At 41.9% G+C, this 15,830-nt stretch overlaps 1 protein-coding gene across 1 annotated transcript in view; it reads right to left on the bottom strand.

Annotated features, from left to right (window-relative positions):
- Positions 1-15,830, bottom strand: part of LOC106590716 (vasoactive intestinal polypeptide receptor) — a 165,339-nt gene that overhangs the window by 62,557 nt on the left and 86,952 nt on the right. Inside the window, exon 4 of the mRNA XM_045710828.2 lies at positions 14,384-14,484. Within this exon, the coding sequence (XP_045566784.1) occupies positions 14,384-14,484 (101 nt within the window). The remainder of the gene's footprint in view (positions 1-14,383; positions 14,485-15,830) is intronic.

The following is a 15,830-nucleotide window of genomic DNA, read 5'->3' as shown; positions in this document are numbered from 1 at the left end:
CACAGTACTAACACTCTACTACTACCCTCACAGTACTAACACTCTACTACTACCCTCACAGTACTAACACTCTACTACTACCCTCACAGTACTAACACTCTACTACTACCCTCACAGTACTAACACTCTACTACTACCCTCACAGTACTAACACTCTTACTACTACCCTCACAGTACTAACACTCTACTACTACTACCCTCACAGTACTAACACTCTACTACTACCCTCACAGTACTAACACTCTACTACTACCCTCACAGTACTAACACTCTACTACTACTACCCTCACAGTACTAACACTCTACTACTACCCTCACAGTACTAACACTCTACTACTACCCTCACAGTACTAACACTCTACTACTACTACCCTCACAGTACTAACACTCTACTACTACCCTCACAGTACTAACACTCTACTACTACCCTCACAGTACTAACACTCTACTACTACCCTCACAGTACTAACACTCTACTACTACCCTCACAGTACTAACACTCTACTACTACCCTCACAGTACTAACACTCTACTACTACCCTCACAGTACTAACACTCTACTACTACCCTCACAGTACTAACACTCTACTACTACCCTCACAGTACTAACACTCTACTACTACCCTCACAGTACTAACACTCTACTACTACCCTCACAGTACTAACACTCTACTACTACTACCCTCACAGTACTAACACTCTACTACTACCCTCACAGTACTAACACTCTACTACTACCCTCACAGTACTAACACTCTACTACTACTACCCTCACAGTACTAACACTCTACTACTACCCTCACAGTACTAACACTCTACTACTACTACCCTCACAGTACTAACACTCTACTACTACCCTCACAGTACTAACACTCTACTACTACCCTCACAGTACTAACACTCTACTACTACCCTCACAGTACTAACACTCTACTACTACCCTCACAGTACTAACACTCTACTACTACCCTCACAGTACTAACACTCTACTACTACTACCCTCACAGTACTAACACTCTACTACTACCCTCACAGTACTAACACTCTACTACTACCCTCACAGTACTAACACTCTACTACTACCCTCACAGTACTAACACTCTACTACTACTACCCTCACAGTACTAACACTCTACTACTACCCTCACAGTACTAACACTCTACTACTACCCTCACAGTACTAACACTCTACTACTACTACCCTCACAGTACAAACACTCTACTACTACCCTCACAGTACTAACACTCTACTACTACTACCCTCACAGTACTAACACTCTACTACTACCCTCACAGTACTAACACTCTACTACTACCCTCACAGTACTAACACTCTACTACTACCCTCACAGTACTAACACTCTACTACTACCCTCACAGTACTAACACTCTACTACTACCCTCACAGTACTAACACTCTACTACTACTACCCTCACAGTACTAACACTCTACTACTACCCTCACAGTACTAACACTCTACTACTACCCTCACAGTACTGACACTCTACTACTACCCTCAGACTCTTCTTCTCTAGCATGATTTTCCTTTCAGGAACTTCCAGAGTTGTTTCAGCTTCGTCTCTAAGATGGTGTCTGACGTTTCTAATGGGTGTTTGGAGGTTAAGAGTTCTTCATCCCTAACCGAAGGAGGTGTCTCACACTTCGGGCTCCGACATGAAATTCCTTTTAAAGTCGGTCACATCCAGATCCCCCTGGACTCAGTCATCTTGAATACTAATGATGCCACCTCAGTGGTTGGACGAGCTGAGAGCTGGGTGGGGGGGGTGGAGAGAGTGGAGAGTAGTGGAGCGTAGTGGAGCCCCCACTGAGAAAGCTTTTAACACCATATAGAGGACATTCACTTCACTGATCAGACTGTTGTGACCATGAGCCAGATGACCTCATAGGAGAATGTATGAGCCACAGTGAATGTATGACAGAGTTAATGTATGACAGAGTTAATGTATGAATGTATGACAGAGTGATGTATGACAGAGTTAATGTATGACAGAGTTAATGTATGACAGAGTTAATGTATGGCAGAGTGATGTATGACAGAGTGAAGTATGACAGAGTGATGTATGACAGAGTGATGTATGACAGAGTTAATGTATGACAGAGTGATGTATGACAGAGTTAATTAATGTATGGCAGAGTGATGTATGACAGAGTGATGTATGACAGAGTGAATGCATTACAGAGGTAATGTATGAGCCACAGTGAACCTATGAGCCACATCTAATGTTTATGAGCCACAGGGAATGTATGACAGAGTGAATGTATGACAGAGTGAACATATGAGCCACAGGGAATGTATACAAAGCCTCCAGAGCTAGAAACACAACGGAGACAGCTGCTAATGTGTCTGCATTCATGCTGACCAATAAGATTAGAGCCCTTAGATTGTAATGACTGTCTGAAGCCTTGGAGGAATGGTGATGAGGAGAGAAAGACAAAGAGAAGTGACCTAATCTTGTCATTGTGGATCAACAACGTTCCGTTCTGCCTCAACAAAAAGGATGGATGCTGAAGTTCTGGAACACTGTGGTTCTCTATCATTCTGGAACACTGTGGTTCTCTATCATTCTGGAACACTGTGTGTGATTCTGGAGCACTGTGGTTCTCTATCATTCTGGAACACGGTGGTTCTCTATCATTCTGGAACACTGTGGTTCTCTATCATTCTGGAACACTGTGGTTCTCTATCATTCTGGAACACTGTGTGTGGTTCTGGAACACTGTGGTTCTCTATCGTTCTGAAACACTGTGGTTCTCCATCATTCTGGAACACTGTGGTTCTCTATCATTCTGGAACACTGTGGTTCTCTATCGTTCTGAAACACTGTGGTTCTCTATCGTTCTGGAATACTGTGGTTCTCTATCATTCTGGAACACTGTGGTTCTCTATCATTCTGGAACACTGTGGTTCTCTATCATTCTGGAACAATGTGGTTCTCTATCACTCTGGAACAATGTGGTTCTCTATCATTCTGGAACAATGTGGTTCTCTATCACTCTGGAACAATGTGGTTCTCTATCATTCTGGAACACTGTGTGTGGTTCTGGAACACTGTGGTTCTCTATCATTCTGGAACACTGTGGTTCTCTATCATTCTGGAACAATGTGGTTCTCTATCATTCTGGAACACCGTGGATCTCTATCATTCTGGAACACTGTGGTTCTCTAACATTCTGGAACACTGTGGTTCTCTATCGTTCTGGAACACTGTGGTTCTCTATCATTCTGGAACAATGTGGTTCTCTATCATTCTGGAACACTGTGGTTCTCTATCATTCTGGAACAATGTGGTTCTCTATCATTCTGGAACACTGTGGTTCTCTATCATTCTGGAACACTGTGGTTCTCTATCATTCTGGAACACTGTGTGTGGTTCTGGAACACTGTGGTTCTCTATCATTCTGGAACACTGTGGTTCTCTATCATTCTGGAACATTGTGGTTCTCTATCATTCTGGAACACCGTGGATCTCTATCATTCTGGAACAATGTGGTTCTCTATCATTCTGGAACACTGTGGTTCTCTATCATTCTGGAACACTGTGGTTCTCTATCATTCTGGAACACTGTGTGTGGTTCTGGAACACTGTGGTTCTCTATCATTCTGGAACACTGTGGTTCTCTATCACTCTGGAACAATGTGGTTCTCTATCATTCTGGAACACTGTGTGTGGTTCTGGAACACTGTGGTTCTCTATCATTCTGGAACACTGTGGTTCTCTATCATTCTGGAACAATGTGGTTCTCTATCATTCTGGAACACCGTGGATCTCTATCATTCTGGAACACTGTGGTTCTCTATCATTCTGGAACACTGTGGTTCTCTATCGTTCTGGAACACTGTGGTTCTCTATCATTCTGGAACAATGTGGTTCTCTATCATTCTGGAACACTGTGGTTCTCTATCATTCTGGAACAATGTGGTTCTCTATCATTCTGGAACACTGTGGTTCTCTATCATTCTGGAACACTGTGGTTCTCTATCATTCTGGAACACTGTGTGTGGTTCTGGAACACTGTGGTTCTCTATCATTCTGGAACACTGTGGTTCTCTATCATTCTGGAACAATGTGGTTCTCTATCATTCTGGAACACCGTGGATCTCTATCATTCTGGAACACTGTGGTTCTCTATCATTCTGGAACACTGTGGTTCTCTATCGTTCTGGAACACTGTGGTTCTCTATCATTCTGGAACAATGTGGTTCTCTATCATTCTGGAACACTGTGGTTCTCTATCATTCTGGAACACTGTGGTTCTCTATCATTCTGGAACACTGTGTGTGGTTCTCTATCATTCTGGAACACTGTGGTTCTCTATCATTCTGGAACAATGTGGTTCTCTATCACTCTGGAACAATGTGGTTCTCTATCATTCTGGAACACTGTGTGTGGTTCTGGAACGCTGTGGTTCTCTATCATTCTGGAACACTGTGGTTCTCTATCATTCTGGAACACTGTGGTTCTCTATCGTTCTGGAACACTGTGGTTCTCTATCATTCTGGAACACTGTGTGTGGTTCTGGAACACTGTGGTTCTCTATCATTCTGGAACACTGTGTGTGGTTCTGGAACACTGTGGTTCTCTATCGTTCTGAAACACTGTGGTTCTCTATCATTCTGGAACACTGTGGTTCTCTATTATTCTGGAACACTGTGGTTCTCTATCGTTCTGAAACACTGTGGTTCTCTATCGTTCTGGAACACTGTGGTTCTCTATCATTCTGGAACACTGTGGTTCTCTATCATTCTGGAACAATGTGGTTCTCTATCACTCTGGAACAATGTGGTTCTCTATCATTCTGGAACACTGTGTGTGGTTCTGGAACACTGTGGTTCTCTATCATTCTGGAACACTGTGGTTCTCTATCATTCTGGAACAATGTGGTTCTCTATCATTCTGGAACACCGTGGATCTCTATCATTCTGGAACACTGTGGTTCTCTAACATTCTGGAACACTGTGGTTCTCTATCGTTCTGGAACACTGTGGTTCTCTATCATTCTGGAACAATGTGGTTCTGTATCATTCTGGAACACTGTGGTTCTCTATCATTCTGGAACAATGTGGTTCTCTATCATTCTGGAACACTGTGGTTCTCTATCATTCTGGAACAATGTGGTTCTCTATCATTCTGGAACACTGTGGTTCTCTATCATTCTGGAACACTGTGGTTCTCTATCATTCTGGAACACTGTGTGTGGTTCTGGAACACTGTGGTTCTCTATCATTCTGGAACACTGTGGTTCTCTATCATTCTGGAACACTGTGTGTGATTCTGGAACACTGTGGTTCTCTATTATTCTGGAACACGGTGGTTCTCTATCATTCTGGAACACTGTGGTTCTCTATCATTCTGGAACACTGTGGTTCTCTATCATTCTGGAACACTGTGTGTGGTTCTGGAACACTGTGGTTCTCTATCGTTCTGAAACACTGTGGTTCTCTATCGTTCTGGAATACCGTGGTTCTCTATCATTCTGGAACACTGTGGTTCTCTATCATTCTGGAACACTGTGGTTCTCTATCATTCTGGAACAATGTGGTTCTCTATCACTCTGGAACAATGTGGTTCTCTATCATTCTGGAACAATGTGGTTCTCTATCATTCTGGAACAATGTGGTTCTCTATCATTCTGGAACACCGTGGATCTCTATCATTCTGGAACACTGTGGTTCTCTATCATTCTGGAACACTGTGGTTCTCTATCGTTCTGGAACACTGTGGTTCTCTATCATTCTGGAACAATGTGGTTCTCTATCATTCTGGAACACTGTGGTTCTCTATCATTCTGGAACAATGTGGTTCTCTATCATTCTGGAACACTGTGGTTCTCTATCATTCTGGAACACTGTGGTTCTCTATCATTCTGGAACACTGTGTGTGGTTCTGGAACACTGTGGTTCTCTATCATTCTGGAACACTGTGGTTCTCTATCATTCTGGAACAATGTGGTTCTCTATCATTCTGGAACACCGTGGATCTCTATCATTCTGGAACACTGTGGTTCTCTATCATTCTGGAACACTGTGGTTCTCTATCGTTCTGGAACACTGTGGTTCTCTATCATTCTGGAACAATGTGGTTCTCTATCATTCTGGAACACTGTGGTTCTCTATCATTCTGGAACACTGTGGTTCTCTATCATTCTGGAACACTGTGTGTGGTTCTCTATCATTCTGGAACACTGTGGTTCTCTATCATTCTGGAACAATGTGGTTCTCTATCACTCTGGAACAATGTGGTTCTCTATCATTCTGGAACACTGTGTGTGGTTCTGGAACGCTGTGGTTCTCTATCATTCTGGAACACTGTGGTTCTCTATCATTCTGGAACACTGTGGTTCTCTATCGTTCTGGAACACTGTGGTTCTCTATCATTCTGGAACACTGTGTGTGGTTCTGGAACACTGTGGTTCTCTATCATTCTGGAACACTGTGTGTGGTTCTGGAACACTGTGGTTCTCTATCATTCTGGAACAATGTGGTTCTCTATCACTCTGGAACAATGTGGTTCTCTATCATTCTGGAACACTGTGTGTGGTTCTGGAACACTGTGGTTCTCTATCATTCTGGAACACTGTGGTTCTCTATCATTCTGGAACAATGTGGTTCTCTATCATTCTGGAACACCGTGGATCTCTATCATTCTGGAACACTGTGGTTCTCTAACATTCTGGAACACTGTGGTTCTCTATCGTTCTGGAACACTGTGGTTCTCTATCATTCTGGAACAATGTGGTTCTGTATCATTCTGGAACACTGTGGTTCTCTATCATTCTGGAACAATGTGGTTCTCTATCATTCTGGAACACTGTGGTTCTCTATCATTCTGGAACAATGTGGTTCTCTATCATTCTGGAACACTGTGGTTCTCTATCATTCTGGAACACTGTGGTTCTCTATCATTCTGGAACACTGTGTGTGGTTCTGGAACACTGTGGTTCTCTATCATTCTGGAACACTGTGGTTCTCTATCATTCTGGAACACTGTGTGTGATTCTGGAACACTGTGGTTCTCTTTTATTCTGGAACACGGTGGTTCTCTATCATTCTGGAACACTGTGGTTCTCTATCATTCTGGAACACTGTGGTTCTCTATCATTCTGGAACACTGTGTGTGGTTCTGGAACACTGTGGTTCTCTATCGTTCTGAAACACTGTGGTTCTCTATCGTTCTGGAATACCGTGGTTCTCTATCATTCTGGAACACTGTGGTTCTCTATCATTCTGGAACACTGTGGTTCTCTATCATTCTGGAACAATGTGGTTCTCTATCACTCTGGAACAATGTGGTTCTCTATCATTCTGGAACAATGTGGTTCTCTATCACTCTGGAACAATGTGGTTCTCTATCATTCTGGAACACTGTGTGTGGTTCTGGAACACTGTGGTTCTCTATCATTCTGGAACACTGTGGTTCTCTATCATTCTGGAACAATGTGGTTCTCTATCATTCTGGAACACCGTGGATCTCTATCATTCTGGAACACTGTGGTTCTCTAACATTCTGGAACACTGTGGTTCTCTATCGTTCTGGAACACTGTGGTTCTCTATCATTCTGGAACAATGTGGTTCTCTATCATTCTGGAACACTGTGGTTCTCTATCATTCTGGAACAATGTGGTTCTCTATCATTCTGGAACACTGTGGTTCTCTATCATTCTGGAACACTGTGGTTCTCTATCATTCTGGAACACTGTGTGTTGTTCTGGAACACTGTGGTTCTCTATCATTCTGGAACACTGTGGTTCTCTATCATTCTGGAACAATGTGGTTCTCTATCATTCTGGAACACCGTGGATCTCTATCATTCTGGAACAATGTGGTTCTCTATCATTCTGGAACACTGTGGTTCTCTATCATTCTGGAACACTGTGGTTCTCTATCATTCTGGAACACTGTGTGTGGTTCTGGAACACTGTGGTTCTCTATCATTCTGGAACACTGTGGTTCTCTATCACTCTGGAACAATGTGGTTCTCTATCATTCTGGAACACTGTGTGTGGTTCTGGAACACTGTGGTTCTCTATCATTCTGGAACACTGTGGTTCTCTATCATTCTGGAACAATGTGGTTCTCTATCATTCTGGAACACCGTGGATCTCTATCATTCTGGAACACTGTGGTTCTCTATCATTCTGGAACACTGTGGTTCTCTATCGTTCTGGAACACTGTGGTTCTCTATCATTCTGGAACAATGTGGTTCTCTATCATTCTGGAACACTGTGGTTCTCTATCATTCTGGAACAATGTGGTTCTCTATCATTCTGGAACACTGTGGTTCTCTATCATTCTGGAACACTGTGGTTCTCTATCATTCTGGAACACTGTGTGTGGTTCTGGAACACTGTGGTTCTCTATCATTCTGGAACACTGTGGTTCTCTATCATTCTGGAACAATGTGGTTCTCTATCATTCTGGAACACCGTGGATCTCTATCATTCTGGAACACTGTGGTTCTCTATCATTCTGGAACACTGTGGTTCTCTATCGTTCTGGAACACTGTGGTTCTCTATCATTCTGGAACAATGTGGTTCTCTATCATTCTGGAACACTGTGGTTCTCTATCATTCTGGAACACTGTGGTTCTCTATCATTCTGGAACACTGTGTGTGGTTCTCTATCATTCTGGAACACTGTGGTTCTCTATCATTCTGGAACAATGTGGTTCTCTATCACTCTGGAACAATGTGGTTCTCTATCATTCTGGAACACTGTGTGTGGTTCTGGAACGCTGTGGTTCTCTATCATTCTGGAACACTGTGGTTCTCTATTATTCTGGAACACTGTGGTTCTCTATCGTTCTGAAACACTGTGGTTCTCTATCGTTCTGGAACACTGTGGTTCTCTATTATTCTGGAACACTGTGGTTCTCTATCGTTCTGAAACACTGTGGTTCTCTATCGTTCTGGAACACTGTGGTTCTCTATCATTCTGGAACACTGTGGTTCTCTATCATTCTGGAACAATGTGGTTCTCTATCACTCTGGAACAATGTGGTTCTCTATCATTCTGGAACACTGTGTGTGGTTCTGGAACACTGTGGTTCTCTATCGTTCTGAAACACTGTGGTTCTCTATCATTCTGGAACACTGTGGTTCTCTATTATTCTGGAACACTGTGGTTCTCTATCGTTCTGAAACACTGTGGTTCTCTATCGTTCTGGAACACTGTGGTTCTCTATCATTCTGGAACACTGTGGTTCTCTATCATTCTGGAACAATGTGGTTCTCTATCACTCTGGAACAATGTGGTTCTCTATCATTCTGGAACACTGTATGTGGTTCTGGAACACTGTGGTTCTCTATCATTCTGGAACACTGTGGTTCTCTATCATTCTGGAACAATGTGGTTCTCTATCATTCTGGAACACCGTGGATCTCTATCATTCTGGAACACTGTGGTTCTCTAACATTCTGGAACACTGTGGTTCTCTATCGTTCTGGAACACTGTGGTTCTCTATCATTCTGGAACAATGTGGTTCTGTATCATTCTGGAACACTGTGGTTCTCTATCATTCTGGAACAATGTGGTTCTCTATCATTCTGGAACACTGTGGTTCTCTATCATTCTGGAACAATGTGGTTCTCTATCATTCTGGAACACTGTGGTTCTCTATCATTCTGGAACACTGTGGTTCTCTATCATTCTGGAACACTGTGTGTGGTTCTGGAACACTGTGGTTCTCTATCATTCTGGAACACTGTGGTTCTCTATCATTCTGGAACAATGTGGTTCTCTATCATTCTGGAACACTGTGTGTGGTTCTGGAACACTGTGGTTCTCTATCATTCTGGAACACTGTGGTTCTCTATCATTCTGGAACAATGTGGTTCTCTATCATTCTGGAACACTGTGTGTGGTTCTGGAACAATGTGGTTCCCTATAATTCTGGAACACTGTGGTTCTCTATCATTCTGGAACACTGTGGTTCTCTATCATTCTGGAACACTGTGTGTGGTTCTGGAACACTGTGGTTCTCTATCATTCTGGAACACTGTGGTTCTCTATCGTTCTGGAACACTGTGGTTCTCTATCATTCTGGAACAATGTGGTTCTCTATCATTCTGGAACACTGTGGTTCTCTATCATTCTGGAACACTGTGGTTCTCTATCATTCTGGAACACTGTGTGTGGTTCTCTATCATTCTGGAACACTGTGGTTCTCTATCATTCTGGAACAATGTGGTTCTCTATCACTCTGGAACAATGTGGTTCTCTATCATTCTGGAACACTGTGTGTGGTTCTGGAACGCTGTGGTTCTCTATCATTCTGGAACACTGTGGTTCTCTATCATTCTGGAACACTGTGGTTCTCTATCGTTCTGGAACACTGTGTGTGGTTCTGGAACACTGTGGTTCTCTATTATTCTGGAACACTGTGGTTCTCTATCATTCTGGAACACTGTGGTTCTGTGTTTCTGGTTCAGTACACTTTAGTTCTGTGTGTTATTCGGGTTTCTGTATCCTGGAGACAGTCCAATGTAACAGTGTTGAACCAGGGAGTGTTTCTGAACGATCTCAATCAATACTGAAATTACTTAAACCAAAAGAAACAAAACTGTGTAGAAATGATAATGGACCTACATTTATAGTCTCTTCATTCATAACTATAACAGCCATTTATAGTCTCTTCATTCATAACTCACTATAACAGCCATTTATAGTCTCTTCATTCATAACTCACTATAACAGCCATTTACAGTCTCTTCATTCATAACTGACTATAACAGCCATTTATAGTCTCTTCATTCATAACTGACTATAACAGCCATTTACAGTCTCTTCACTCTGTCCAGAACATTCATTTACAGTCTCTTCACTGTCCAGAACATTCATTTATAGTCTCTTCACTCATAACTCACTATAACATTCATTTACAGTCTCTTCACTCTGTCCAGAACATTCATTTATAATCTCTTCACTCTGTCCAGCTTGCTAACAGTCTTTGAAACCGAATGTAGCCAGCAGGGAAAAGAGTTTGACACCCCATCAATGAATATTCAGCAGGTTGATCAGACTCTGCAGGATTCAAGTGAACGTAAATATTCAGATTAACGCCATAAGACGTCTTCATGACGTCATATATGAGAAGAAAAAAAAATCACACACTATTCTATTATCTAAACTATAATTTCATTTTCGATGCATATGCATCAGCCAAGTAACTGGGATACAGCCACTCATTCCCCTCATTGACTTGTAAAATGTAGAAAAGATAATAGAGATATTATACTGAGCTGTGATCTGCTGCAGCCAGCGGCTGAGGTAACGACGACGATGAGCCACAACGTAAACGGCCAGAAATAGAGAGAGATCCTCATGACATCATCATCATCATCATCTCATCTCTAGTTAAACCAGATGGACTGCCACCCACAGAGAAACTAAAGAGATTGTGTTCTCTCTCCTCACTGTCGTTGATGCTTCGCTACTGGGTTCTATTCCTGAGGAGGCAGACTTTTATAGTGTTTTATTCAATAAGTACCAGACAGACAGACAGACGGGAACCACACTTGCGAAAATGACCCGTTCACCTATTCTGCGTCTCACAAAGACACAGCGGTTGGAACCAAAAATCGCAAATTTGAAATTCATCAGACCAAAGGACAGATTTCCATCGGTCTAATGTGCCCATTGCTCATGTTTCTTGGTCCAAGCAAGTCTTTTCTTCATTTTGGTGTTCTTTAGTAGAGCTTTCTTCGCAGCAATTCGACCATGAAGGCCTGATTCACTCAGTCTCCTCTGAACAGTTGATGTTGAGATGTGTCTGTTATTTGAACTCTGTGAAGCATTTATTTGGGCTGTAATCTGAGGCTGGTAACTCTAATGAACTTAACTTCTTTGGGATTGGGGGCAGTATTTTCACAGCCGGATTAAAAACGTACCCGATTTAATCTGGTTACTACTCCTGCCCAGAAACTAGAATATGCATATAATTAGTAGATTTGGATAGAAAACACTCTAAAGTTTCTAAAGCTGTTTGAATGGTGTCTGTGAGTATAACAGAACTCATATGGCAGGCCAAAACCTGAGAAGATTCCATACAGGAAGTGCCCTGTCTGACCATTTGTTGTCCTTCTGTTGCATCTCTATCGACATTACAGCATCTGTGCTGTAACTTGACACATTCTAAGGCTTCCATTGGCTCTCTAAAGCCGCCAGAAAGTGGAATGGGGTGTCTGCTGTCTCTGGGCAAAGTATAGGAGCAGAGTTTGTAAGTGGTCAGCCTGGGGACAGTGAGACTAGAGATGCGCGGTCACGAGAACTTGCCATGTTTTTCTTTCAGTATTTGAATGAATACAACGTTGCCCGGTTGGAATATTATTGCTATTTTATGAGAAAAATAGCATAAAATGTGATTTTAAACAGTGTTTGACATGCTTCTAAGTACGGTAATGGAATATTTGGACATTTTTTGTCACGAAATGCGCTCGCGCTTTACCCTTCAGATAGTGACCTGAACGCACGAACAATACGGAGGTATTTGGATATAACTATGGATTATTTGGAACCAAAACAACATTTGTTGTTGAAGTAGAAGTCCTGGGAGTGCATTCTGACGAAGAACAGCAAAGGTAATCCAATTTCTCTAATAGTAATTCTGAGTTTAGGTGACCCCGAAGTTGGCGGATGTCAAAATAGCTAGCCGTGATGGCCGAGCTATGTACTCAGAATATTGCAAAATGTGCTTTCGCCGAAAAGCTATTTTAAAATCGGACATAGCGATTGCATAAAGGAGTTCTGTATCTATAATTCTTAAAATAATTGTTATGTATTTTGTCAGCGTTTATCATGAGTAATTTAGTAAATTCACCGGAAGTTTTCGGTGGGTATGCTAGTTCTGAACATCACTTATGAACTTGATTGAACAAAACATGCATGTATTGTATAACATAATGTCCTAGGAGTGTCATCTGATGAAGATCATCAAAGGTTAGTGCTGCATTTAGCTGTGATTTGGGTTTATGTGACATATATGCTTGCTTGGAAAATGGGTTGTGTGATTATTTGTGTCTATGTACTCTCCTAACATAATCTAATGTTTTGCTTTCGCTGTAAAGCCTTTTTGAAATCGGACAATGTGGTTAGATTAACGAGAGTCTTATCTTTAAAATGGTGTAAAATAGTTGATTGTTTGAGAAAATTGAATCTTGGTATTTTAGTTGGTTTTGTATTTCGCGCCGTGCGATGCCATTGGCTATTGCCAATGGGTTCCGCAGGCGGAACGGGGTTCCGCTAGCGGAATGTCTGTCCTCAACAGGTTAACCTCTGCAGCGGATATAACTCTGGGTCGTCCTTTCCTGTGGCGGTCCTCATGTTTCATCATAGCGCTTGATGGTTTTTGCGACTGCACTTCAAGAAACGTTCAAAGTTTTTGACATTTTCCGGATTGACTGACCTTCATGTCTTAAAGTAATGATGGACTGTTGTTTCTCTTTGCTTATTTGAGCTGTTCTTGCCATAATATAGACTTGGTCTTTTACCAAATAGGACTATCTTCTGTATACCACCCCTACCTTGTCACAACACAACTGATTGGCTCAAACGCATTAAGAAGGAAAGAAAATCCACAAATTAACTTTTAACAAGGCACACCTGTTAATTGAAATGCATTCCAGGTGACTACCTCATGAAGCTGGTTGAGAGTCCAAGAGTGTGCAAAGCTGTCATCAAGGCAAAGGGTGGCTACTTTGAAGAATCTCAAATATATTTTGAAACACACATTTGTGGTTACTACATGATTTCATATGTGTTATTTCATAGTGTTGATGTCTTCACAATTATTCTACAATGTAGAAAATAGTAAAATAAAAAAAAACTTGAATGAGTAGGTGTGTCCAAACTGTTGACTGGTCCTCTATGTATAAAGTGCCCTGGGAAAGTATTCAGACCCCTTGACTTTTTCCACATTTTGTTATGTTACAGCCTTATTCTACAATGTATTAAATACTTTTTCCCCCTCATTAATCTACACTCAATACCCCATAATGACAAAGCAAAAACAGTTTTTTAGACATTTGTGCTAATTTATAAAAATGTAAATATGAAATATATTACATTTACATAAGTATTCTGACCCTTTACTCAGTACTTTGTTGAAGTACCTTTGGCAGCAATTACAAATCAAATCAAATGTTATTTGTCACATGCTGCGAATTCAACAGGTGTAGACCTTACTGTGAAATGCTTACTTATAAGCCCTTAACCAACAAAGCAGTTCAAGATAGAGTAAGATAATATTTACAAAATAAAGTAAAGTAAAAATAAAAAAGTAACACAATAAAAATAACAATACAGAGGCTATTTACAGGGGTTACCGGTACTGAGTCAACTGGATGGGGGAAACTGTACTCACGTCATCTCCAGTGTTGTTGGCGTTATAACCACAGTTCAGGGCGATGTCCAGTGGATGGATTTCAGTCCAACCTTCTGAGGTACATGTCTTTGACAGGTTACCTAGGGAACACATAATACAGGTACAGGTTACCTAGGGAACACAGGATACAGGTAGAGGTTACCTAAGGGAACACAGGATACAGGTAGAGGTTACCTAGGGAACACAGGATACAGGTAGAGGTTACCTAGGGAACAGAGCAACCCCAGAGTTTAGATGGAGTAGCAACGTTCTGGAGAGGTTAGATGAAGTAGCAACATCCTGGACAGTTTAGATGGAGTAGCAACATCCTGGACAGTTTAGATGGAGTAGCAACATCCTGGACAGTTTAGATGGAGTAGCAACATCCTGGACAGTTTAGATGGAGTAGCAACATCCTGGAGAGTTTAGATGGAGTAGCAACATCCTGGAGAGTTTAGATGGAGTAGCCAACTCCCCCAGAGTTTAGATGTAGTAGTAACATCCTGGACAGTTTAGATGGAGTAGCAACGTTCTGGAGAGTTTAGATGGAGTAGTAACATCCTGGAGAGTTTAGATGGAGTAGCAACATCCTGGAGAGTTTAGATGGAGTAGCAACATCCTGGACAGTTTAGATGGAGTAGCAACATCCTGGAGAGTTTAGATGGAGTAGCAACATCCTGGACAGTTTAGATGGAGTAGCAACATCCTGGAGAGTTTAGATGGAGTAGCAACATCCTGGAGAGTTTAGATGGAGTAGCAACATCCTGGAGAGTTTAGATGGAGTAGCAACATCCTGGACAGTTTAGATGGAGTAGCAACATCCTGGACAGTTTAGATGGAGTAGCAACATCCTGGACAGTTTAGATGGAGTAGCAACATCCTGGAGAGTTTAGATGGAGTAGCCAACTCCCCCAGAGTTTAGATGTAGTAGTAACATCCTGGACAGTTTAGATGGAGTAGTAACATCCTGGACAGTTTAGATGGAGTAGTAACATCCTGGAGAGTTTAGATGGAGTAGCAACATCCTGGAGAGTTTAGATGGAGTAGCCAACATCCCGGAGAGTTTAGATGGAGTAGCAACATCCTGGAGAGTTTAGATGGAGTAGCAACATCCTGGAGAGTTTAGATGGAGTAGCCAACTCCCCCAGAGTTTAGATGTAGTAGTAACATCCTGGACAGTTTAGATGGAGTAGCAACATCCTGGACAGTTTAGATGGAGTAGCAACATCCTGGAGAGTTCAGATGGAGTAGCCAACATCCCGGAGAGTTTAGATGGAGTAGTAGCATCCTGGAGAGTTTAGATGGAGTAGTAACATCCTGGACAGTTTAGATGGAGTAGCAACATCCTGGAGAGTTTAGATGGAGTAGCCAACATCCCGGAGAGTTTAGATGGAGTAGCAACATCCTGGAGAGTTTAGATGGAGTAGCAACATCCTGGAGAGTTTAG

The sequence above is a fragment of the Salmo salar genome, chromosome 29 (assembly GCF_965601325.2).
Source record: "Salmo salar chromosome 29, fSalSal1, whole genome shotgun sequence".
NCBI classification, from domain to species: domain Eukaryota; kingdom Metazoa; phylum Chordata; class Actinopteri; order Salmoniformes; family Salmonidae; genus Salmo; species Salmo salar.
This window is presented reverse-complemented; position numbering and strand designations above follow the sequence as displayed.